The sequence below is a fragment of the Lynx rufus genome, unplaced genomic scaffold, assembly GCF_022079265.1.
Source record: "Lynx rufus isolate CCGP_SWC_20201006 ecotype Redwood Valley unplaced genomic scaffold, mLynRuf1.p SCAF_13, whole genome shotgun sequence".
NCBI classification, from domain to species: domain Eukaryota; kingdom Metazoa; phylum Chordata; class Mammalia; order Carnivora; family Felidae; genus Lynx; species Lynx rufus.
Window position 1 is genome coordinate 7,442,292 of NW_025814827.1, and position 22,660 is coordinate 7,464,951.

Consider the following 22,660-nt stretch of genomic DNA (forward strand, 5'->3'; position numbering starts at 1 on the left):
CCTCAGAGGTAATCATTTACCTTTTTACCTGTTTATTTTTTTTAATTAATGTTTATTTCCTTTTGAGAGAAAGAAAACAGTTGCACAAAGGAGATGCAGAGAGAGAGAGAGAGAGAGAGAGAGAGACAGAGGATCCAAAGCAGGATTTGCACTGACAGCACAGAGCCCGATTCGGGGCTTGAACTTACAAATCACAAGATCGTGACTTGAACTGAAGTCAGACACTCAATGACTGAGCCTCAGGCACCCCCACCTTTTGCTTGTTTCTTTTGAACACTTTCAGAAATTTTCCCTACGTATGTAAACACATGCATGTGAATCTTTTAGGATAATGCTATGTATACTGGTCTTCAACTTTTTCTTTTTTTTTAAGTTTATTTATTTGAGTGGGGCGGGGTGCAGAGAGAAAGTTAGAGAATCCCAAGCAGGCTCCGAGCTGTGAGTGTGGAGCCTGACTCGGTGCTTGATCCCATGACTGTGAGATCATGACCTGGGCAGAAATCAAGAATTTGATGCTTAACTGACTGAGCCACCCAGGCATGCCTTGCTTTTTTCACTTAACAAGCTATTCGGGGTATCTTTCAATAACAGCATTCCTGTTAATTGCCACATGAAAGCCTCCTCTCATGCAATTTTCTTCTCTTACAAAAATGCTTCACTGAAATTGCATATATATTTTTGGATGGATTTCTACAAGTGATATTCCTGGATAAAAGGGAAGAGCGCTTTTAATTCTGAGGCATAGAGCCCAACCACACTCCTTAAAAAGTTGTGATCATTTACACTCCAACCAACAGTCCATTTTCCACGTGTCGTCAACGTGGTTTATTATCCAACTGTTAAACCATCCTTCAATATTTGAAAAGTTATTAATTCAGTCATTCTCTCAGACAGTGCTTATTATGCACCTCGTACTTGTCAGGCACCGCGGGAGGAGCTGTGTTTGCCCTAAACCAGGCATTCCCAACGCTAATCAGACCCCGCCCCCCCCCCCCCCCCCCCCCCCCCGGCATCCCCGGAGGTCTCGGTTCCTTGGCCTGAGGAAGGGCCCAGAAAGCTGGGTAAGTTGTTGCTCTCTGTTTCATTCGGATGTTGTGTTTTGTTCTGTTTTGTTTAACAGCTTCCCAGGTGACTCAGCGGGATGATAAGCAGCCAAGTGCAGAGCAAATCTTCTCACTTCTTTCTCTGGGCGCAAACGCTTTCTGGAAATGAAGATGCTGGGAACAGTCAGCACCCACTTCCCTAAAGTAGAACAGGGAAGTAACTGAGGTGATAATTAACTAGGGGTGCCCAAACGCAGACACCTGTTGTCGCGCCCCACGCCCCAAAAAGCCAGTCCTGGGGGTCATTATTCCCAGTTTACAAATATGCCCCATCCCGTTCCTGCTGGTTAACGAAAGTGCTGCAATCTCCCGACAGAGAGGTTTCACAACAGACTAGTTGCTTGAATTTACTAACGAGCGCCCCAGACAGCGACATCGCCACTAAACCAGGCTTAAAAGCTAGTGCCAGCGGGACTAATATTAATGGGCATGCGCAAAAGGCTCGGAGGCCCCGCGCGTGCCCCCTGGCGGTCAATAGTCCTCAGTGCAATTGAAAAGTTCGGCTTCCCTCGGCCACACTCGGTCTTTAGCCCCGCCTCTCGTCCCGCCCTTGCTCCCAGCACCGACGTTGATTGGCGAGCGGCAGGCTATAAAAGCTTGAAGGGCGGGCGGGGAGGAGTCTCAGGCACCTGCGCGGGTTGAGGATATTGCGGGTGAAGCAGAGGCGAGCAGAGACGCCTTCATCCAGCCGCCTGCCCTGCTTTTCCAACCTCCTGCATCATTGCCTTCATCCTAGGCGACGTGGACGCGACAGGGAAGGTAACATGTCACTTTGTCCAGAAGGCAGTTTGCGGGCTCGAGGGAGCCACACCTTTGCGTCTGCTGCCCCACCGGCTGAGAATTCCCGCCTCAGCACTGGCTGGGGCCTCACCTGGGGGGACCTCCGGACGCCCCTGCCTTCTCTTGGCGGAGCCGGTCCCGTGGGTTTAGGATTAAGGAATGCATGAGGCTAGACCTGGTTGAGCGTCTCGGCCTTCAGAAGGTTCCCACCTTAGGGCCTGAATACCCTCACCTGTACCTGGTAACCTGGAAGGTGCGCCCAAGTGGGAATTGAATGAATGGATGAATGAATGAATGAATGAATGAATGAATGAATGAATGAATGAAACTTGCGATGGGGGGCAGGCCTGGTTTTGTGCCCTTGCACGGCCTGCTACATTGGAAAGAGCATTTGCTGGCCCAGAGCCTTGGATTCCAGCTCTGGCTGTCCCATTCGCTGCCGCTGAGCAAGTTCCTCCCACCCTCTGGGCCCCGATTTCCTCCCGTGTAAAAGGAAAGGGTGGGACAGTGTGATGAATGCATATTGAACACCAATGATGAGCCAGACGTTGTGATAAGTATGGGGGGTACAGGTGAGCCACAGCCCTGCTCCCCAAGCTTACTGTATGGGGGAGGATGATACTGAACAACCTGTCATAAACGCGTAATTACACATCTGCTATTAAGAGACGGTAAGACAGAGAACTTTCAGAAGAGGATTTTATACAGCCTGGGTGGGCTTCCTAAGGCTTGACAGAATTAACTGGGGTAGGTAGTCACTGGCCCTGGCGAGAGCGGGGAATAGCAAATACAAAGATACAGAAGGTGAAACACACACTTTTTCCCCCTTTTAATTGGATGTGATAATAACCCTCAAAGTATACAAGCCAGAGGCGTGGAAGCTTTGGTGAGTTAAATTGAGTAGAAGTTGGAGGGTTCTTTGGAAGCCCATAACTATTTTGAGCAATCTTGTGAAAATAAGGGATGGCCCCTGACCCTGTGTCCTCATAGGAGTGTTCCGGAAGGTTGTTGAATCAGACCTGAACAGTCCAGGTTTCATGGTGCTGTGTAGAATCTGTGTTTTGACTTTGGGAGACATCGGGCCGCTTCAGAAGAACGAAAACAACAACAACGCTCTCTTGAAAGCGGCCCGCGTCTACCTCAAGCTGAATTATCCAGGCTGGTTTGCACAGATAAGAAGATGGAGAGGTGGCTTGTACAGTGACAGAAGAAAAAAAAAAATCAAGGGCTCATCACTGTACCTTATAAAAGCACATGTGTGGAGGGGACACTGTCGCAGTAGAAGAAATACCGGAGACCACTGAGGTGGTGAGGCTGGCTTTGCCTTAACCTTAGCTGCGCGAACCTGGCAGGCACTCAAACTCTCTGAGCCAACGGTCTGATAGATGAACAGGGCGAATGAAGTTCTCCTGATGAGGTCAAGTTCAGAATGGGAACACAGGTGAAAGTTATTTCTAAACTACAAAGCTCGACCCAACCAAACCAGGAACCGCCTGGCTCGCGTTGTTCCCTCAGAATTTTACTGTAGATCCTCCTTCAAATTATGGGGAGAGAGGATTTGGCAGCTTTTATTTGCATTTGTAGCGATATACCAAGTTGTTCTGTTGCATACGTATTTTGAATTCTTTCATTTTAATTAGAGCGTTTCTCTTTTCCAAAAGGTGGTTTTAGAATTTCATGTGTGGTTCTCTCATCATTTTTAGAAGAAAGAAGAAAAAACAAAACAAAACAAAACAGGGTAAAACAGTTGACAGGAGGTTTGGATTTTTTTTTTATGCCATTGTGTAACACATCCAGTGACAATATGGATTTTTGTAAAAACTGTTGTTCTTAGATGGTTTGTCGGGAAGCAAGTCCGTTCCTAAAATTCTCTTACCCCTAATCCTGGCCCCCTTGCTAATCCCAGCCACGGACCTGGGTGTGCTTTCAGTGGTCACAGGAGAGATGTGAACAGAACCTGAGAAACAATGGAGCTTTTTTTTTTTTTTTTTAACATTTGTTTATTTTTGAGACAGAGAGAGACAGAGCATGAACGGGGGAGGGTCAGAGAGAGGGAGACACAGAATCTGAAACAGGCTCCAGGCTGCGAGCTGTCAGCACAGAACCCGACGCGGGGCTGGAACTCACGGACCGCGAAATCACGACCTGAGACGAAGTCCGCCGCTTAACCGACTGAGTCACCCAGGCGCCCCAACCATGGAGCTTTTTAAACAAAGTAGCGAGTATGCTTGGTGAACAATCAGAAGTGGGAAACCAGTTATGAGAAACAAAAGCTGCTGCCTGATTGCAAAGGACTGGCAGGAGGGGGTTTGTAGAGTGCAAGGCTTAGGCTTGCTGGACCTGGGGATTCTGAGACCCAGGGTTGCCAGCTGTGTGTTCTTTTTACCTTATGCAGGAGGGAAATAGTGTCAGCATACGGGCAAGCATTGATGGGCATGTTCCCTTACTCTGTTCATTCCCCAATATAAACTAGAGACTGTTCCCATTTTGCCAAGAAGAAATTCAGGGTCAGGGGAACTAAAAGGGGAGTGGAATTGGGCCGACTTTTTAATTCAATATCAAGTGAATAAAAAGATAGCATTTCTACAGGGCTATGTGAGTCTCCTACTTTGATCATCTTTGGGAAAGGTTTTAGCTCTATTTACATTTTTACTACCTTAAAAGATTTCTTTTCAAAAGCTGGGCCCACCCATGAGGCCATGTTAACACTTGAGTCTTGGGGTGCCTGGCTGGCTCAGTCGGTTAGGCGTCCAGCTCTTGGTTTTGGCTCAGGCCGAGTCAGGCTCTGTGCTGACTTTGGAGTCTGCTTGGGATTCTCTGTCTCTCTCTCTCAAATAAATAAACGTTAAAAAAACAAAACAAAACACTTGAGTATTACTATAGTGAACATTTGTGATTGTACTGTTTGGTTCAGATAACTGAACTTGATGTTTATAATATCACGATTTACCACTTTTCTGTTCTAGGTGCTGTTTTCCTTTATCTTCTTAAGTGTTCTCTTTAACCCATTGAAAATATTTCCTTGGCTACATGAAGTGTCGGTATTCCCTCCTGACACCTGAGTGCTCACCAAAGGCAAGGAATTCCTATTCTCTCAGAACTCTCCAGAACCCAGTGAAGTAGACACTATCATTACAGATGAGGAAACTGATGCAGGAGGGGAGAAAGGACTGACAGCCTGGGGAGAGATGCAAAGAGTAGGCTTTGCAGTCGGGGCCTGGTTTGAATCCTTCCACCCACTTACTTGTCTTTACCTCCCGCTAACCTCTGGCTTCCACTTGACCCATCTGTGACTTGGGGCTTTCCCTTGGGATCGTTGTGCGGAATGCCATTACGTGATGATGTGCCTGAGATCAGTGCCGCCTTGGCTGTTGGCCGACAGATGAGGCTAGGGGGGAGAACTAGGCACCGAACGTAGATGTCGATCAGTTTTCATTTAAGCTCTATGCCCAAGGTGGGGTTTGAACTCCTGACCCCCAAAACAAGAGTTGCACGCTCCACCTGTGCTGGCAGGAGCCCCACCATCATTTTTGTTTTACGACTTATTCCTCACTGGTCTGCAAAAGACTCATTTCTAATACATGAAAACTCGCAAAAGTTGAATGACATCTATGTGCTGCTGTTCTGACGGTCCTAAAGTGAGCGTCCCTGCCTGATCTCTTGTAGATGTCGCAGCTTTTATTTTGGACCTTTAGGAAAAGGGTGGGGTGTTATACGCAGTTTGCTGGGATTTGTTTTCAACCCAACCTCATACCATTAAGGATTTCTCTATATCCATAGTTCATTTTCAAAGCTAACTTAGGATCATTTATTTTCTAGTTGATGGACCTTTTGAAGGAGTGTTGCCATTTTAAAGTACTGCTCTGATTCCCATTGCGTATTTTCTCTCAGGTGATACCTGGAAGCGGAGTTGTGGGTTGTAGGTGGGGTTTTACAAGGCACACCAGCCATTTACCCGAGTGGTTGTAAAACTGACACACGTGGTCTCATACGATGGCGTGAGGACAGTCAGGGATTTAAGTCCAGCTTTTCATCAACTCCTGATCTCATCAGGTGTTAAATGGAGACAAAAAAGGGCCACGATGTTCCATGTGCCTGGCACTTAATAGATGCTCTGAAGACAAAATCAGGTTTCATAAACCCAAGTCTTCGGGTCCCCTGGTATTTTGAAGTGAACCAGTCTCCACACCAATGTTCAGCCACCCTTGGAGGTCCCCCAAACCTGTTAGTCAAACACTGATTTGAATTTTGGTTTTAGCCTCTTTGTGTAAATACGTGGGGACTCAAACCTGAATTCTTCCCTCTTTCAGTACTACGGAAGTAAACCCAAAGTTCTAGTAGTACTCTGGCTCAGCACAGCACAAATATTTGTAGCCAGGAATATATTTGGGATTTTCAAGAGGTCTTGATTACACCATCAGTGACTCTTCTTCCCATCAAGGGGACAAACCCTGTAATCATGAACTAACACATGTGGCCCCGACAAGGCATCTGCTCTGATGTTGTCTTCTCCCACCTCCCCACACAGTTCTCGGTGCAACAATACTAGATGCATTTTTGGTACAGCACCCAGCTTGTGTGCTATTTCCCACCACGAGATGCTAGCAGGGGTAAACACCCAGCTGGTGTCATACCAGAGGGCTGATCGTCCTGACAAAGCACATCCCCAAACAACTGGCAGAACCAACAGCAACAAAGAGTTCAGCTTTTTATTGAACAGATTACAGAAGAGATTTAGTCAAAAAGACCAAAGCCCATGTCATCATCAGACTCCTCTGATTCTTCTTTCTTTGCTTCCACTTTCTTCTCCTCAGCTAAAAAACAAAAACAGTCGATCACATACCTCAATATTTTACACTCCAAAGACCCCCAGGCCCTTCAGCTTACATGGTTAAAAATACCCTAGGCTTCCTCCCAACTATTCCCCTGGGTTTAGGATTTCTATACATCACTGACTTTTAGCAAACTAAAAAGTATCACAGGTGGGGCACCTGGGTGACTCAGTTGTGGTTGAGCCTCTGACTTCAGCTCAGGTCATGATCTTGTGGTTTGTGAGTTCGAGCCCCACATTGGGCTCTGTGCTGACACTCAGAGCCTGGAGACTGCTTCAGATTCTGTGTCTCCCTCCCTCTGCGCCTCCCCTCCCACTCATGTTCTGTCTCTCTCTCAAAAATAAACATTAAAAAAAAAATTTTTTTTAAGTATTGTAGGCAAGATAGCTCTTCATCTCCACACTCCTCCCTCCCATACCCCCCCCCCAAAAAAAGTTTTCTACCTGGGGCAGCAGTGGTGGAAGGAGCAGGACCGCCTGCTGGTGCAGCACCAGCTGCTGGAGCGGGTCCACCAGCTCCTACATTGCAGATGAGGCTCCCGATGTTGACGTTGGCCAGGGCCTGTAACACAGTACACATACAGGTGACACTCAGTTCTGTCCTTTTGTTATAGCACCTACCCCACAAAAGGTACCCCATTTCAACTTACAGCAATAATTTCCCAACACTATATTGCTCTTCCTTTCTCCTTTGCTGCAGTCTGACAGTGACATTTTGTCTGCCACTGAGATTCCCTAAGACTTACTTTAGATAAGGCCACGCATATTAAAAATTAGTCACAAAAAAATGACTCAAGCTTTGAATGTTACAATTGCAGTGCAGTACCTTAAGTAGCAAGATAGAATAACTGAATCCCTTCAATAGATTAGAAAACTGATCCCAAAATGCTGGCTTAAGTTGTTGGCAAAAAACGCAAGCTTCCTTAAACACTCAAACCAGGATTCTTTCCATAGTTCCAGGTCTCCTCTCAACACGGATTTCAATTTTTTCAGACTGCTAGTCCAGGGACTTTTTATTAAAGAGGAGTACCTTTCTTAAAAGCCTAATGCTTTCAATCCTTCAAAACTCTTTGGAGGACATAACCTGAAGAGATAGAAGCTAATAGCCTCTTGCCAGAGATTAAGTAACATATACAATGGAAGGTAGCCAGTGCCAAGTTTCTGGGGGTAGGAATCCTGTCTTCATCAGTCTTTTTATATCCTAACAAACAGTAAATGGTCAATGAAAGGCCACCAAGCCCAATTTCCACGAAACCAGATCATGCTGGAAGGATCTGCTTGAAGCAGTGTGGGTGGTATTATCTCCTGAGTGACCCTTTTAAGCAGTCATCTGGCTGGTATCTCGTGTAGTTTTTGGCCATGGTTTCAGAACAGAAGGAAAGAGAAACCAGACTGAGATCAAGAAAGAAAAGGCAAGACAAACTTTAATTAGACACTAAATGTGGAACTATGAAGAAGTTGTCACTTCAAAAAGATCCAGTGGAATACGGCATCTTCCAGCATTTTTCATGTCCTATGAATACCTGAGTTGTGGAAGGTAATCAGTTGACCTTCCACAAGTCTGCTTCTCGAAGTCACTTTGAGGCCATCACCTTACCTTTGCAAACAAGCCCGGCCAGAAAGGCTCAACATTTACACCCGCTGCTTTAATGAGGGCGTTGATCTTATCCTCCTAAAAAAAGTAAAACAGAAAAATCCATCAGGAAGTGTAACTTTCCTATATGTCTCCAAAATACTGCGATTGAAAGTAAATCACTCAAAACGTGCGTACAAAACCGTGCGTAACCACTTTAAATATTCCATCCGTATTTCATGTATGCTTATCTAAACCCATCATGTCTAACACAAGTCTTACACTCTTAAGATTATCACGAGCAAAAGAAATGCATCCTGCTCCCGTGTGCCAGGCACCTGGCTGCCATTTCACAGGCCGGGACCTGCCTAAGTCACGCAGCTATTTTAAGTTACGAGTCAGGCCGCGGGGTGGAGCAAGCTTATGTGCTGGCCCAACAAGGCCTACTAAAAGGACCACAGGAATTCAAGGCCATCCCACCAAACAGGGATAAAGTGCCCTCGGTGCGGGTGAGGATGCCCCCACGCCGAGAAAGCTTCGCTAAAGAAAGCTTCCCAAGGCCGGAGCGCGCAGCCCAAGTGAAATCCAGTCCCTCGGGGGCCAGCACGTGGCCGAGGTCCCCGGCGGCCGGGCACGCGGGCCCGCCCGCTATCGAGCGTCCGCCCTGCCGCCGGGGTGCTGACGGCCGCGGCTCCGGCCGGAAGGGCTTGGCAGGGACGCCTGGCACGTACAGGGGAAAAGGCTGCCCGCAAGCACACCCCGCCGCCGGCCCAGGCCCGCACTCACCGTGACCGTCACCTCGTCGTCGTGCAGGATGAGGGCCGAGTAGATGCAGGCGAGCTCCGAGACGGAGGCCATGATGCGGGCGAGTGCTGAGCGGACGCTGCCGAGCGCGGTGCTAGTCGCCGGGTGAAGTGAGAGGCTCACCCCAACGCGGCCTTAGCTTCCTCGGAAGAACCGAGCACCTTAGCGGCAGCTGAGGAAAGGGAGTCCCGCGCCTGCGCACGGTATCTTATACTGGTCACGCGGACCAATCGGCGCCCGCGCCTGGCGGAAGAGGCGGAGCGAGAAGCTCCTGCGATGACCACCAGGGCGCCTGCGCACAAAGCGTGACTGGCTTGTTAGCGAGTTCGAAAAGTTGGTGTGTCCTCGCTTGTAGTGGCGTCTTCTCTTGGTTCAGCTGAAACTCAGGGCTCATGAACAGTAAAAATATTTGTAGGAAAAAGTTTTCTAGGTAAATGGACGTCACTCCCATGTACTGTATCCCATGTAACAGTATTTAGGCATTTAATGACGTAGGCAGCCTCCCTCAGCTGGCTGTGACCACTTGGAGCGCAGGAGCTAAATTTCAGCCCGGAGGGCTCGCTTGCTTAGCGCAGAGTCTCGGATAAAATAAGTGATTTAAGAGGAAGAGAGAAGCTTGTTCGGAGAGCAGTAGCATTTGAGCGCCTATATCCCAGGGATTGAGCCACACTCTACAAGGATTCATTTAATCCCGACACAGCCTAAGAGGTAAGCAACTATTATTTTAAGTACAGAAGATCTGTTAAGAATTTAGGGAAACTTTCCACTTCAATTTCTTTTTCTTTCTCTTTTTCTCTTTTCTTTTCTTTTCTTTTTTTTTTTTTTTATAACTCAGGCATCCTATCCTGTGTTAGGGTGGAAATTGTCTAAAACTTGCCCTTAAAATGTTCAAGACATCTTGATGCACCTGCTGCCTGTGTGGGTGCTGAATTGCCATCGTGTATCTTTTGAAGCTTAATAAAATTGGTATTGGATTCTATATTTAGTTTAAATTTTTTTTGAGGTATAATTGACATAACATTTTTATTTCAGGTGTATACCATAATTGATATTTGTATATGTTGCAAGATGATAACAGGAAGTCTAGTTAATAGTTAACATCCATCACCATACACAGTTACCACTTTTAAGGTCTACTCTTAGCAACTTTTAAGGAGAAAATAATATATTAATAACGATAGTCACCACGTTGTACATTACATCTAGTGACTTACAACTGAAGGTTTGTAACTTTTGACCCCTTTCACCCATTCCATCCCTCCCTCTGGCAACCATCAATCTGTTCTCTGGATATATGGGTTTGGTTTGTTTATTTTTGTTTGTTGTGGGATCCCACATATAAGTGAGATCATACAGTAGTCTTTCTCTGACTTATTTTACACAGTATAATGCCCTCAAGGCCCACCCATTTGTCTCAAATGGCAAGATGTTATACTTTTTTACAGGTGAGTAATATTGCTCTGTGGGTGACATTTACTTTATCCGTTCACTTTGGTTGTTTCCATGTCTTGGCTATTGTAAATAATGCTGCTATGAACACGGGGATGAATATATCTTTTGGAATTAGTGTTTTTGTTGTCTTCTGATAAGTACCCAAGAGTGGAATTGCTGGATTCTATGGTAGTAATACTTTTAATCTGGGGGGGGGGGACCTCTATGCTGTTTTCCAAGGTGCTTGCACCAATTTATAGTCCCACCGATTGTGCACAGATGTTCCCTTTTCTTCACATCCTTATGACCACTTAGTATTCTTGTCTTCTTGATAATAGCCATTCTAACAGGTGTGAGGCGATATCTTACTGTGGTTTTAATTTGCATTTCCCCGATGATTGGTATTGTTGAGTATCTTTTCATGTGCTTTTTTGGCCATCGCATGCCTTTGAAAAATGTCTATTCAGATCTTTTGCCTATTTTTAATGGGATTTTTCTTTATACGGAGTTGTATGAGTTCAATGTTTATTTGTTTTTGAGAAAGAGAGAACCAGAGTACGAGCGGGGCAGGGGCAGAGAGAGGGGGAGACACAGCATCTGAAGCAGGCTCCAGGCTCTGAGCTGTCAGCACAGAGCCCGACACAGGGCTAGAACTCACCACGAGATCATGACTTGAGCTGAAGTTGGACGCTTAACCGACCGAGCCATCCAGGCATCACTATAAATTTTTCTCCTATTCAGTAGGTTGCCTTTTCAGTTTGTTGATGATTTCCTTTGCTGTGCAGAAGTTTTTAGTTTGATGTAGTCCCACTTGTTTACTTTAGCTTTTTTGCCTTGGCTTTTGGAGTCAGATGCAAAAAAATCATTGCCAAGATCAGTGTCAGGTAGTTTACTGCCTATGTTTTCTTCTAGGAGTTTTATGTTGCAGGCAAGTCTTTAACCCATTTTGAATTAATTTTTGTGTAAAGTTTAAGCTAGTGGTCCATTTTCATTCTTTTGCATGTGGCTGTCCAGTTTTCCCAACACCATTCATTAAGGAGACTGTCCTTTCCTGAGTGTATATTCTTTTGTCATAAATTAATTGAGCATATATGAATGGCTTTATTTCTGTGCCATTGATCTGTGTGCCTGTTTTAATGTCAACGTCTGTTTGGTAACTGTAGTTTTATGGTTTGAAATCAGGGAGCATGAAGTCTCCAGCTTTATTCTTTCTCAAGATTGCTTTGGCGATTCAGGGTCTGTTGTAGTTCCATACGAATTTGGGGATTGTTCTATCTCTGTGAAAAATGCCATTGGAATTTCAATGGAGATTGCTTTGAATCTGTAGATTGCTTTGAGTAGTATGCACATTTTGATAGTATGAATTTAACAGTTTAACAATTCTTCTGATTCATGACCACAAAATATCCTTCTTTTCTTTTTTTATTTTGAGAGAGAGAGAGAGAGAGACTGACCAAGCAGACTCCATGCTCAGCATGGAGCCTGATGGGCTCGATCCATGACCCTGGGACCATGACCCAGGCTGAAATCAAGAATCAGGCACTCAATCTACTGAGCCACCCAAGTGCCCCCAAAATATCTATTTATTTGTGCCATCTTTCATTTCTTTTCATCAGGATCTTAACTTCTTTATTTTTGATATTTTTTAAATTTTCGATATTTTGAATTGTCTAAAATGTGTACATACTGTTTTACTACATGATATGAAACCTAAATGTAATTCCTCCTATCAAAAATGATTATCTTTACATTTTCCATCAACTATTTCCCTCTCGGAATTCACGTAGTTTCCTAGAAAGGTGGTGTAGTCAATGTCATTATTTCATAATCATCCCTGACCAAACATCTCCATTGGAATCCCCCAGTTTAGGGGGCACCTGGGTGGCTCAGTTAAGCGTGCAACTTCGGCTCAGATCATGATTTCGCGGTTCCTGAATTCGAGCCCCATGTTGGGTTCAGTGCTGACAGCTGAGAGCCTGGAGCTTGCTTTGGATTCTGTGTCTCCCTCCCTCACTCTCAGCCCTTCCCTGCTTGTGATGTCTCTCTCTCTCAAAAATAAATATTAAAAAAATTTTTTTAAAAGGGAATCCTTCAGTTTAGGGACCCACTTGGATCATTCTTAGTCACAAATATGAACATATCTTAATATCCCAAACTTTTAAAAGAGCTTAAAAAATATCAAGCTTTCTGAAAATAAAAGTTATTATGAGTTTTCATCCAAATCTGAGAAGCACTTATAGTGGAATTTGGGTGGAAAAGGAATACATTTTAAAGCTATTGAAAAATTCAAACAAAAAAGAAAAATTCAAACCTTTCCAAAGTCAGAATGAATCAGTACAAAACACAGTCACACCCCACCCCTCCACCCCATCTCCAGTGTACTTCAAAAAAAAACAAAAACAAAAACAACTGATCTGGTAAATATGACACATCAACACAAAGTAAAACAAAATATCACTCTGTTGAACTATATTAATTAGAAGTCTTTTAAATCAATGTTTTGTATCCCCTAATTGTTTTATAATTGTGGCAGCAAAACCTGAATATTAGAGTATCAAAAAGGTAAATTATAAGTTCTTCTCACCTGTAAATGTAAACACAAAAATCCAAAATAAAATGTGAATGTCAATTATGTCAGTAAAGCTGGAAAAAAATTAAGGATTAATGAACTGAGTGCAGTACTGTGTATGAAAATATGGTATATCGTGACTAAACAGGATAGCTCCACACAAAATCTATTAAAAATAATTCATTAACGAGTTAAAGAGGAAGATCTATATGAAATTCTTATAGATTCAAAAAAACCACTTGATAAAATTAAGTAACTATTCATGTTGACTCTTAGAAAATTGGAAGAGAAGGTAACTTCCTTAGCCTGGTAAGGTATCTACTAAAAATCTATGGCAAACATCATACTTTTTTTTTGCTTTTCTTTTCCTTTGAGAGACTGAGAGAGAGAGCACAAGTGGGGGAGGAGCAGAGAGAGGGAATCAGAGGATCTGAAGCGGGCTGTGTGTTGACAGCAGAGAGCCTGACTCAGGGCTCAAACTCCTAAACTGTGAGATCATGACCTGAGCTGAAGTCGGATGCTCAATCAACTGAGCCACCCAAGATGCCCCACAAACATCATACCTAATGGTGAAACTTTAAAACCTACTCTTTAAAATCAGGCACAAATAAGGATATCTCCTTTCTCTACTTCTGCTTCAATTACTGTTTTAGAGTTTAGCTATCTCCATAAGACAAGAAAGGAAAAGGTTATTAAATTGGAGAGTTATAAACTCTTTATTCATAGGTAATATGATTATCCATTTATTTATCCATAGGCAAAACAACATAATAAGTAGTTCAGTAAGGTAGCTAGATTCAAGATTAATACACAAAAGATAGCAGCATTTCTGTGATCTTCCAAAGTCAATTACAAAATGTAGTATTAAAAAAATACACCTTATGCAACAGCAACAAAAATCATTTTGTTTCTAGGAGTAAATCTAATAAGATATGCATGACCATTATTTAAAATTTTCTTACGTTTATTTATTTATTTTGAGAGAGACCAAGTGTGAGCGGGGAAGAGCAGAGAGAGAGAGAGAGAGAGAGAGAGAATCCCAACTAGGCTCTGCACCCTCAGCACAGAGCCCAGTGCTGAGCTCAGTCTCACCAACCATGAGATCGTGACCTGAGCCAAAGTCAAGAGTCAGATGCCCACTGACTGAGCCACTCAGGCACCCCTTAAAAATTACAAAACTTTATGGAACATCAAAGGCAACCTAAATGGAGTGATATACCATATTCACAGATGGAAAGATTTTAAAATGGGTAATTCTCTCCAAATTGTGTAATTTCAATCAATATTCCATTAGGGGTTTTGGTGAAATTTGACAAGTTGACCTTAAATTTTAATGGAAGGATCAAGGACCAATAATAATGAAGACAGTTTTCTAAAATATAACAGGCTTTACTTACATGTAAATTCCATGCAGGACACAGACTTTGGTTTGCCACTGCATTTCTTATGCCTAAAACAGTGTCTGGCACATAGGAGACACTCCAATAAATACATGCTGGATGAATTAAAACTGTGTTACTGACATAACAAATAGATAAATAGACCAATATAACAGAGAATCCAAAAATCCTCTCATACGTATGGGACCTCGGTAAGTCAGAGGTACGGCTTTATAGATAGGGAGGGGGTGGACAGAGGGAAGAGTACCTTTTCAAAAAACATAGTACTGGGACAATTGGTTTTCTATCCACACGGAAATGGGGAAACAATGTTTTTAATTTTGTCCTTATCATACATAATATGAAAAGGAAAAGTCTAAAATTTTAGAGGAAAATGGGAGTTTATTATTATTAAGTGTATATGAAAGGTTTCTTAAGGCACAGAACATAAAGGAAAAGATTCATATATTTGATTACATTAAAATTGAAAACTATAAGCCAGAGAAACCATAACCAAACGTCTGAAAAACTATCATACTTAAGAGCCTGAGGGAACACAATGACTAAATGTGATATGGTTTCCTAGATGGGATCCTGGGAAAGACAAAAGTCATTAGATAAAAACTAAAGAATTCTAAATAGAATATGGACTTTAGTTAATAACGGTATATCAGTATTGGTTTACTAATTGTAACAAATATATTGATATGTTAAAAGTAGGAGAAACTGGCCTGAGGTATATGGAACTCTCTATGTTCAAAATATTTTGATAAAACTGAAATAATTCTAAAAATTAACTTTATTTTTATTTTTTTAAATTTACATCCAAATTAGTTAGCATATAGTGCAACAATGATTTCAGGAGTAGATTCCTTAGTGCCCCTTACCCATTTAGCCCATCCCCCTTCCCACAACCCCTCCAGTAACCCTCAGTTTGTTCTCCATATTTATGAGTCTCTTTTGTTTTGTCCTCCTCCCTGTTTTTATTATTACTTTTATTTCCCTTCCCTTATGTTCATCTGTTTTGTCTCTTAAAGTCCTGATATGAGTGAAGTCATATATTTGCCTTTCTCTAATTTTGCTTAGCATGATACCCTCTAGTTCCATCCATGTAGTTGCAAATGGCAAGATTTCATTCTTTTTGATTGCCGAGTAATACTCCATCGTATGTATACACCACATCTTATTTATCTATTCATCCATCGATGAACATTTGGGCTCTTTCCATACTTTGGCTATTGTTGATAGTGCTGCTGTAAACATGGGTGTGTGTGTGTGTGTGTGTGTGTGTGTGTGTGTGTGTGTGTGTTCCTTCAAAACAGTACACCTGTGTCCCTTGGATAAATGCCTAGTAGTGCAATTGCTGGGTCATAGGGTAGTTCTATTTTTAGTTTTTTGAGGAACCTCCGTACCGTTTTCCAGAGTGGCTGCACCAGCTTGCATTCCCAAAAATTAACTTTATTTTTAAAAACACCTTGATGAGGTCCCAGTAGTTCATTTTTGCTTTTGTTTCCCTTGACTTTGGAGACATGACTGTTTAGAAGTTGCTGCGGCTGAGGTTAAAGAGGTTGCTGCCTGTTTTCTCCTCTAGGATTTTGATGGTTTCCTGTCTCACGGTAGGTCTTTTATCTATTTTGAACTTATTTTTGTGTATGGTGTAAGAGAGTTGTCCAGTTTCATCATATTGCATGTCGCTGTCCAGTTTTCCTAGCACCATTTGCTGAAGAGATTGTCTTTTTTCCATTAGATATTCTTCCCTGCTTTGTTGAAGATAAGTTGGCCACGTATTTGTGGGTCCATTTCTGTGTTCTCTACTCTGTTCCGTTGATCTATGTGTCTGTTTTTGTGACAGTACCATACTGTCTTGATGACTACAGCTTTGTAATACAGCTTGAAGTTCAGATTTATAATGCCTCCAGCTTTGGTTTTGTTTTGCAACATTACTTTGGCTAATCGGGGTCTTTTCTGGTTCCATACAAGTTGTAGAATTGTTTGTTCTAGCGCTCTGAAAAATGCTGGTGTTATTTTGATATGGGTTGCACTGAATGTGTAGATTGTTTTGGGTAGTATACACATTTTAACAATATTCTTCCAGTCTATGAACATGGAATGCTTTTTCATGTCTTTGTGTCCTCTTCAGTTTCTTTCATAAGCATTCTATAGTTTTCAGTGTACAGATTTTTTTTTTTTACCTCTTTGGTTAGGTTTATTCCTGGGTATCTTAAGGTTTTTGTGACAGTTGTAAATGGGACTGATACCTTGATTTCTCTTTCTGCTACTTCATTATTGATGCATAGAAATGCAACAGATTTCTGTGTGTTGATTTTATATACTGTGACTTTGCTGAATTGATATGAAGGGGCACATGCATCCCAATGTTTACAGTAACACTATCAAGAATAGCCCGATTATGGAAAGAGCCTAAATGTCCATCAACTGATGAATGGATAAAGAAGATTTGGTATATAGAAGATACACACACACACACACACACACACACACACACACACACACACACACACAGTGGAATATTACTTGGCGATCAAAAAGAATGAAATTTTGCCATATGCAACAACATGGATGGAACTAGAATGTATTATGCTAAGTGAAATAAGTCAAACAGAGAAAGACAAATATTGTATGATTTCACTCGTATGTGGAATTTAAGGAACAAAACAGAAGAACATAGGGTAAGGGAAGGAAAAGATAAAAACAGAGAGGGAGGCAAACCATAAGAGACTCTTAACTATAGAGAAAAAACTGAGGGTTGCTGGAAGGAAGGTGGGGGATGGATGGGCTAATGGATGATGGGCATTAAGGAGGGCGCTTATGATGAGCACTGGTTGTTGTACATAAGTGATGAATCACTAAATTATATTCCTGAAACCAATACTACACTATATGGTAACTAATTTGAATTCAAATAAAAATAAAATCACCATAACCAAAATGGAAAAAATGTCAGATTAGGAGAAGATATGAGGCCCAAAGTACCCAAAGGCTATATTTAAAGTCATAGAAATCAGTAAGAAAGTACAAAACTTTCCTGTTTTGCAAAACATCAAAAATTATCAACTAAGGGGTACCTGGCTTAGTTGGTAGAGCATGCAACTCTTGATCTTGGGGTCCTGAGTTCAGACTCCACAATGGGCATAGAACTTCAAACAAAATAAAATTTTCATCTAAAAGTATCTAGGGCTAAGGAATTTTTATTTAAACTTTAAACATGAGACACAGCCATTAACAAACTGGTTAAGCCCTTTGATGCCAGGTTCAGGCTTGGGTTTAAATATGATCTCCACCATTTATGCTGTTGGGGTCCTTGAGCAAGTCATTAATCCTCTCGATCTGTTTCTTCACCTGTACAATATCGATAACACCTGGTCAGGATGTCAGCTACTGAGCACCCAGTTAACGAGTTAGTCTTCATAAAGGTTAAGGAGAGCAAGGCATCAATTGCCCATACGTGTCCCTTTATTATGTGTAGTTGTGGATTCAACATCATACTTTTACTTTAAACAAATTCTACTATCCCTCATCCCCCTATCGTAGTACAAACATCCTGTTAAGATGTATTTTCAAAAGACTAAGTGGGGGGGCACCTGAGTGACTCAGTCGGTTAAGCATCCACTCTTGGTTTCAGCTCAGGTCATGATTGCAGGGTTCATGAGTTGGAGCCCTGCCTCAGACTCTGCGCTTGGCAGCATGGAGTCTGCTTGGGATTCTCTCTCTCCGTCTCTCTCAAAATAAATAAATAAACATTAAAAAAAAAAAAAGGCTAAGCAGTATGCCAATGTAAAAAAATAAAAATAAGAAATGGAAAGGTTAAATCCAGTAACATCTACTGAAATACGATTAAACTTTAGTGCTCTGGAGCATTCTAGAAACACAGCTATGACATTGCTCACCACTGTTAGTGACAAATAAGTGGGTTTTGTGGGTTAATATTACACTTTCACTACTAATTAAAAAATAGATTAAACTAGCATTGTGGTAAAAAAAAAAAATCAACCTCCAAAGAAATCCTAATTTAATCAGGGAAAAATGTCGATTTCACCATGTTTTTCAGTATTACTTTTTCTAATTTATGTTGTCTCCAAGCCATGTTTTTTAGTTAAGTGTCTAGAAGAGCATATTTAATACATGGATATTACAGTTGTCACACAAAAAAGACATTATCAATTTAATGTCAAATTACTTTACATTTTCTACTGCTGTTTCATTTTTACAATTCCAAGAATTCTGTTCATTTTTTTTCTATTGAAATGTATTTGACATATAATATTATGTAAACTTAGAGCGTGTAACACCATGTGTATAATTTGATGCATTTGTATATTGGAATATGATTACCATTATGGCAATAATTAGCATCTCTGTCATATTACATAATTATCCTTTCTTTATAGTACTTAGAATAATTAAACTCTAGTGTCTTAGGGTGTCTGATGTTTGTAATACAATATTATTGTCTGTAGTCAGTGTACTGTGTGTTAGATCCCTAGGACTTATTTACTACGATGTCTTAAGTGTGTACCCTTCAGAGCGTCTGTCTTGTGTCCCCAACCCCATCCGTTGATAGCCACCATTTTATTCTCTATTTTTACAAGTTTGGCTTTTTAAAATTCCACGTATAAGTGGTATCATACAGTATTTGCCTTTGGCTTGCCTCACTTAGTATAATGTGTTCAAGGTCCATCCATGTGGCAAATGGCAGGATGTCCTCCTTTCTCGTGGCTAATACTCCAGCGTGTGTCTGTATACCCCACATTTTTTAATCCATTCCTCTACTGAAGGGCACCTCAGTTGTGTCCATATTTGGCTGTTGTAAATAGTGCTGCAGCGAACATAGGGGTGCAGATGTCTTTTCAAGTTAGTGTTTGATTTTCTTCAGGTAAATACATAGAAGTCTGAATCCTATGGTAGTTCTAATTTTAATTTTTTGGGGAACCTCCATCTGTGTCCGTAGTGCCTGGACCGCTTTCCATTCCTATCGACGGTGCACAAGGCTTCCCTTCTTTCCACATCCTTGCTAGCGCTTGTAACTCTTGTCTTCTTGACGATGGCTGTTCCAACAGCTGTGAGGCGATATCTCACTGCTGTTTCTTTTGCATTTCCCTGATGATTAGTGATGTTGAGCATCTTTTCATATACCTGGTGGCAATCTGTATGTCTTCTTTGGAAAAATGTCCATTTAGTTATTCTTCCCAGTTTTAAATCAGGTTGTTTTTCTCCTATTGAGTTGTATGAATTCTCTATATATTTTGGATATTAATCCTTCATCTGATGTACGGTTTGCAAAAATTTTCTTCCATTTTTTGGGAAATGGTTGCCTTTTGTATTGTTATGTTGTTGTTGTTGTTGTTGTTGTTCAAAAGTTTTTTTTACTTATTTTGGGAGAAAGATTGAGAGCAAGCAAAGGAGGGGCAGAGAGAAAGGGAGACAGAATCCCAAGCAGGCTCCACACTGTCAGTGCAGAGCCTGATGCAGGGCTCAAACTCATGAACCGTGAGATCGTGACCTGAGCCAATATCAAGAGTTAGACGTTTAACTGACTCAGCCACCCAGACACCCATGTTATTCGTTAAGTTTGATGTAATCCCTTCTGTTGATTTTTGCTTTTGTTGTTTGGTGTCATATCCAAAAATCATTGCCAAAACCAGTCTCAAGGAGCTTCTTCCCTAGGAGGAGTTTTATAGTATCAGTTCTTAAAGTCAAGTCTGTAATCTATTTTGCGTGAATTTTTGTGAGTGGTGTAAGATAGGTGTCCAGTTTCATTGTTCTGCATCTGTTTATCCAGTTTTCTCAACATTTGTTGAAGAGACTGTCTCTTCCCCATTTGGTGCTATTAGCCACCTTGTCAAATGTCAGTTTAAATGTATAGTGTTAAATGTATAAGCAAAGGTTAATTTTGGGCTCTCCATTCTGTTTGTCAGTGTATCTGTTTTATGCCAGTACCATACTGTTTTTAATACTGTAGTTTGGTAGTATAGTTGAAATCAGGAAGTGCAATACCTCTAGTTTTGTTCATTAGCTATTTGGAGTCTTTTGTGGTTCTGTACAAACTTTACAGTTTTTTTTTTTTTCTGTTTCTGTGAAGAATGCTATTAGTATTTGATGGGGATTCTGTGGAATCTGCAGATTGTTCTGAGTTGTATAGACTTTTTAACAATATTAATTCTTCCAGTACATGAACACGGGCTCTCTTTCCATTTGTTTGTGTCTTTTTAGATTTTTTTTTCAGAAGTCTTATAGTTTTTGTTGTACAAAACTTCTCACCTCCTAGGTTAAATTTATTCCTAAGTATTTTATTGTTTATGATGCTATTGTGAATAGGAAAGATTTCTTTTTTTGTGATCTTTATTATACTTTACTTTTTTTCTTTTTAAATTTTTATGTTTATTTTTGAGAGAGAGAGAAAGACACAGAGCACGAGCAGGGAAGGGGCAGAGAGAAGGGGGGCACATAGAATCCGAAGCAGGCTCCGGGCTCTGAGCTGTCAGCACAGAGCCTGACACGGGGCTTGAACTCACGAACCATGAGATCATGACCCGAGCCGAAGTCGCCCACTTAACTGACTGAGTCACCCAGGCGCCCCAATTATACTTTTCTTTTAAGACTTAATCGTTTTATTGAAACATAATTGACAATTAGTTTCAAGTGTACAACATATTGATTCCACAATTCTGTGCATTACTCATTGCTCATCATAAGTGTAATAACCACACAACATTATTACAGTATCATTGATGATATTCCCTTTGCTGCACTTTTCATTTCTATGGCTTACTTATCTTACAACTGGAAGTTTGTACTTCCAGTCCTCTTTATTTTGTCCATCCCTCTACTCGCCTCCCTTCTAGCAATGGCCAGTTTGTTCTCTGTACTTAAGAGTCTGTTTGTTTTGTTTTTTAGATTCCAAATAAAAGTGAAACCATGTGGTATTTGTCTTTCTCTGTCTGACTTATTTCACTTAGCGTAATATCCTCTAGGTCCATCCAGGTTTTTTCACATGGCAATATCTGATTCTTTTTTATGGCCAAGTAACATTCTGTGTGTGTGTGTGTGTGTGTGTGTGTGTGTGTGTGTGCGCGAGCGCGCGCGCCACATCTTCTTTATTCATCCACTGATGGACACTTCAGTTGCTTCCATATCTTGGCTATTGTACGTAATGCTGTAATGAACATAGAAGGGCATATATCTTTTGAATTAGTGTTTTCATTTTGGTGGGTAAATACCCAGTAGTGGAATTCCTGGATCATTTGGTATTTCTGTTTTTAATTTCTTGAGGAACTACCATATTGTTTTCCACAGTAGCTTCACCAATTTACGTTCTCACCAACAGTGCACAATGTTCTGTTTTCACCACAGAACCCTCACCAACGCTTGTTATTTCTTGTCTCTTGGGTACTGGACATTGTAACAGGTGTGAGGTGATGTATCATTGTGGTTTTGATTTGTATCTCCCTGATGATTAGTGATGTTGAATATCTTTTCATGTGTCTGTCTGTGATCTGTATGTCTTCTTTAGAAAAATGTCTACTCAGGTGGTCTGCTCATTTTTAATTGGATTATTTGCATTTTTTGGTGTTGAGCTGTATGAGTTCTTTACATATTAACCCCTTATTGGAGGTATCATTTGCAGATATCTTCTCCCATTCATAGGGAGAAAACCTTGTTTTGTTGACGGGTTTCTTTCACCGTGCAAAAGCTTTTTATTTTGATGTAGTCCCAAGAATTTATTTTTCCTTTTGTTTCCCCTGCCTGAGAAAACAGATCCATATATATGGTGCTGAAGCCAAATTCCATGACATTACTCCTTATGTTTTCTTTTAGATTTTTATGGCTTCAGGTCTCACATTTAGGTCTTTAATCCATTCTGTTTATTTTTCTGTATGATGTAATAAAGTGGTCCAGTTTCATTCTTTTCATATAGCTGTCCAGTTTTCCCAATACCATTTCTTGAAACAACTGTCTTTTCCTCATTTTATATTCTTGCCCCTTTTGTCATAGATAAAACGACTGTTTAAGTGGGGATTTATTTCTGGGCTCTCTGTCCTGTTCCACTGAACTATGTGTCTGTATTTATGTCAGTACTATATTGTTTTGATTACTACAGCTTTGTAATATATCTTAAAATTTGGAATTATGATACCTCCAGCTTTGTTCTTCTTTCTCAAGATTGCTTTG

At 41.4% G+C, this 22,660-nt stretch overlaps 1 protein-coding gene and 2 long non-coding RNA genes across 7 annotated transcripts in view; 2 read left to right on the forward strand and 1 right to left on the reverse strand.

Annotated features, from left to right (window-relative positions):
* The first annotated feature begins 1,744 nt into the window (after positions 1 to 1,744).
* LOC124508446 (uncharacterized) lies at positions 1,745 to 3,543 on the forward strand. The gene is made up of 2 exons (XR_006961257.1): positions 1,745 to 1,862; positions 2,874 to 3,543. It is a non-coding gene; the product is annotated as an uncharacterized LOC124508446 (long non-coding RNA).
* A 3,035-nt stretch (positions 3,544 to 6,578) lies between these two features.
* RPLP1 (ribosomal protein lateral stalk subunit P1) lies at positions 6,579 to 9,253 on the reverse strand. The gene is made up of 4 exons (XM_047074870.1): positions 9,074 to 9,253; positions 8,312 to 8,386; positions 7,159 to 7,276; positions 6,579 to 6,697 (listed from the first exon to the last, which is right to left on the reverse strand). Exons 1-4 carry the CDS (start codon positions 9,143 to 9,145, stop codon positions 6,618 to 6,620), a joined length of 345 nt encoding a protein of 114 aa, XP_046930826.1. The 5' UTR covers positions 9,146 to 9,253; the 3' UTR covers positions 6,579 to 6,617.
* Positions 9,254 to 9,260: 7 nt separating this feature from the next.
* LOC124508445 (uncharacterized) overlaps positions 9,261 to 22,660 on the forward strand; it is an 80,179-nt gene continuing 66,779 nt past the window's right edge. For all 5 annotated transcript variants that reach the window (XR_006961254.1, XR_006961253.1, XR_006961252.1 and 2 more), the window contains exon 1: positions 9,261 to 9,799. This is a non-coding gene — a long non-coding RNA (uncharacterized LOC124508445). The remainder of the gene's footprint in view (positions 9,800 to 22,660) is intronic.

Excerpts from the sequence above, each read along its gene's own strand:
- RPLP1 (XM_047074870.1), bottom strand. The coding sequence starts at position 9,145 with ATGGCCTCCGTCTCGGAGCTCGCCTGCATCTACTCGGCCCTCATCCTG. Across the intron at positions 8,387-9,073 it reads ACGACGAGGTGACGGTCACG|GAGGATAAGATCAACGCCCT; the intron begins GTGAGTGCGGGC and ends TACTTTTTTTAG. Across the intron at positions 6,698-7,158 it reads TTCCACCACTGCTGCCCCAG|CTGAGGAGAAGAAAGTGGAA; the intron begins GTAGAAAACTTT and ends TTTGTTTTTTAG.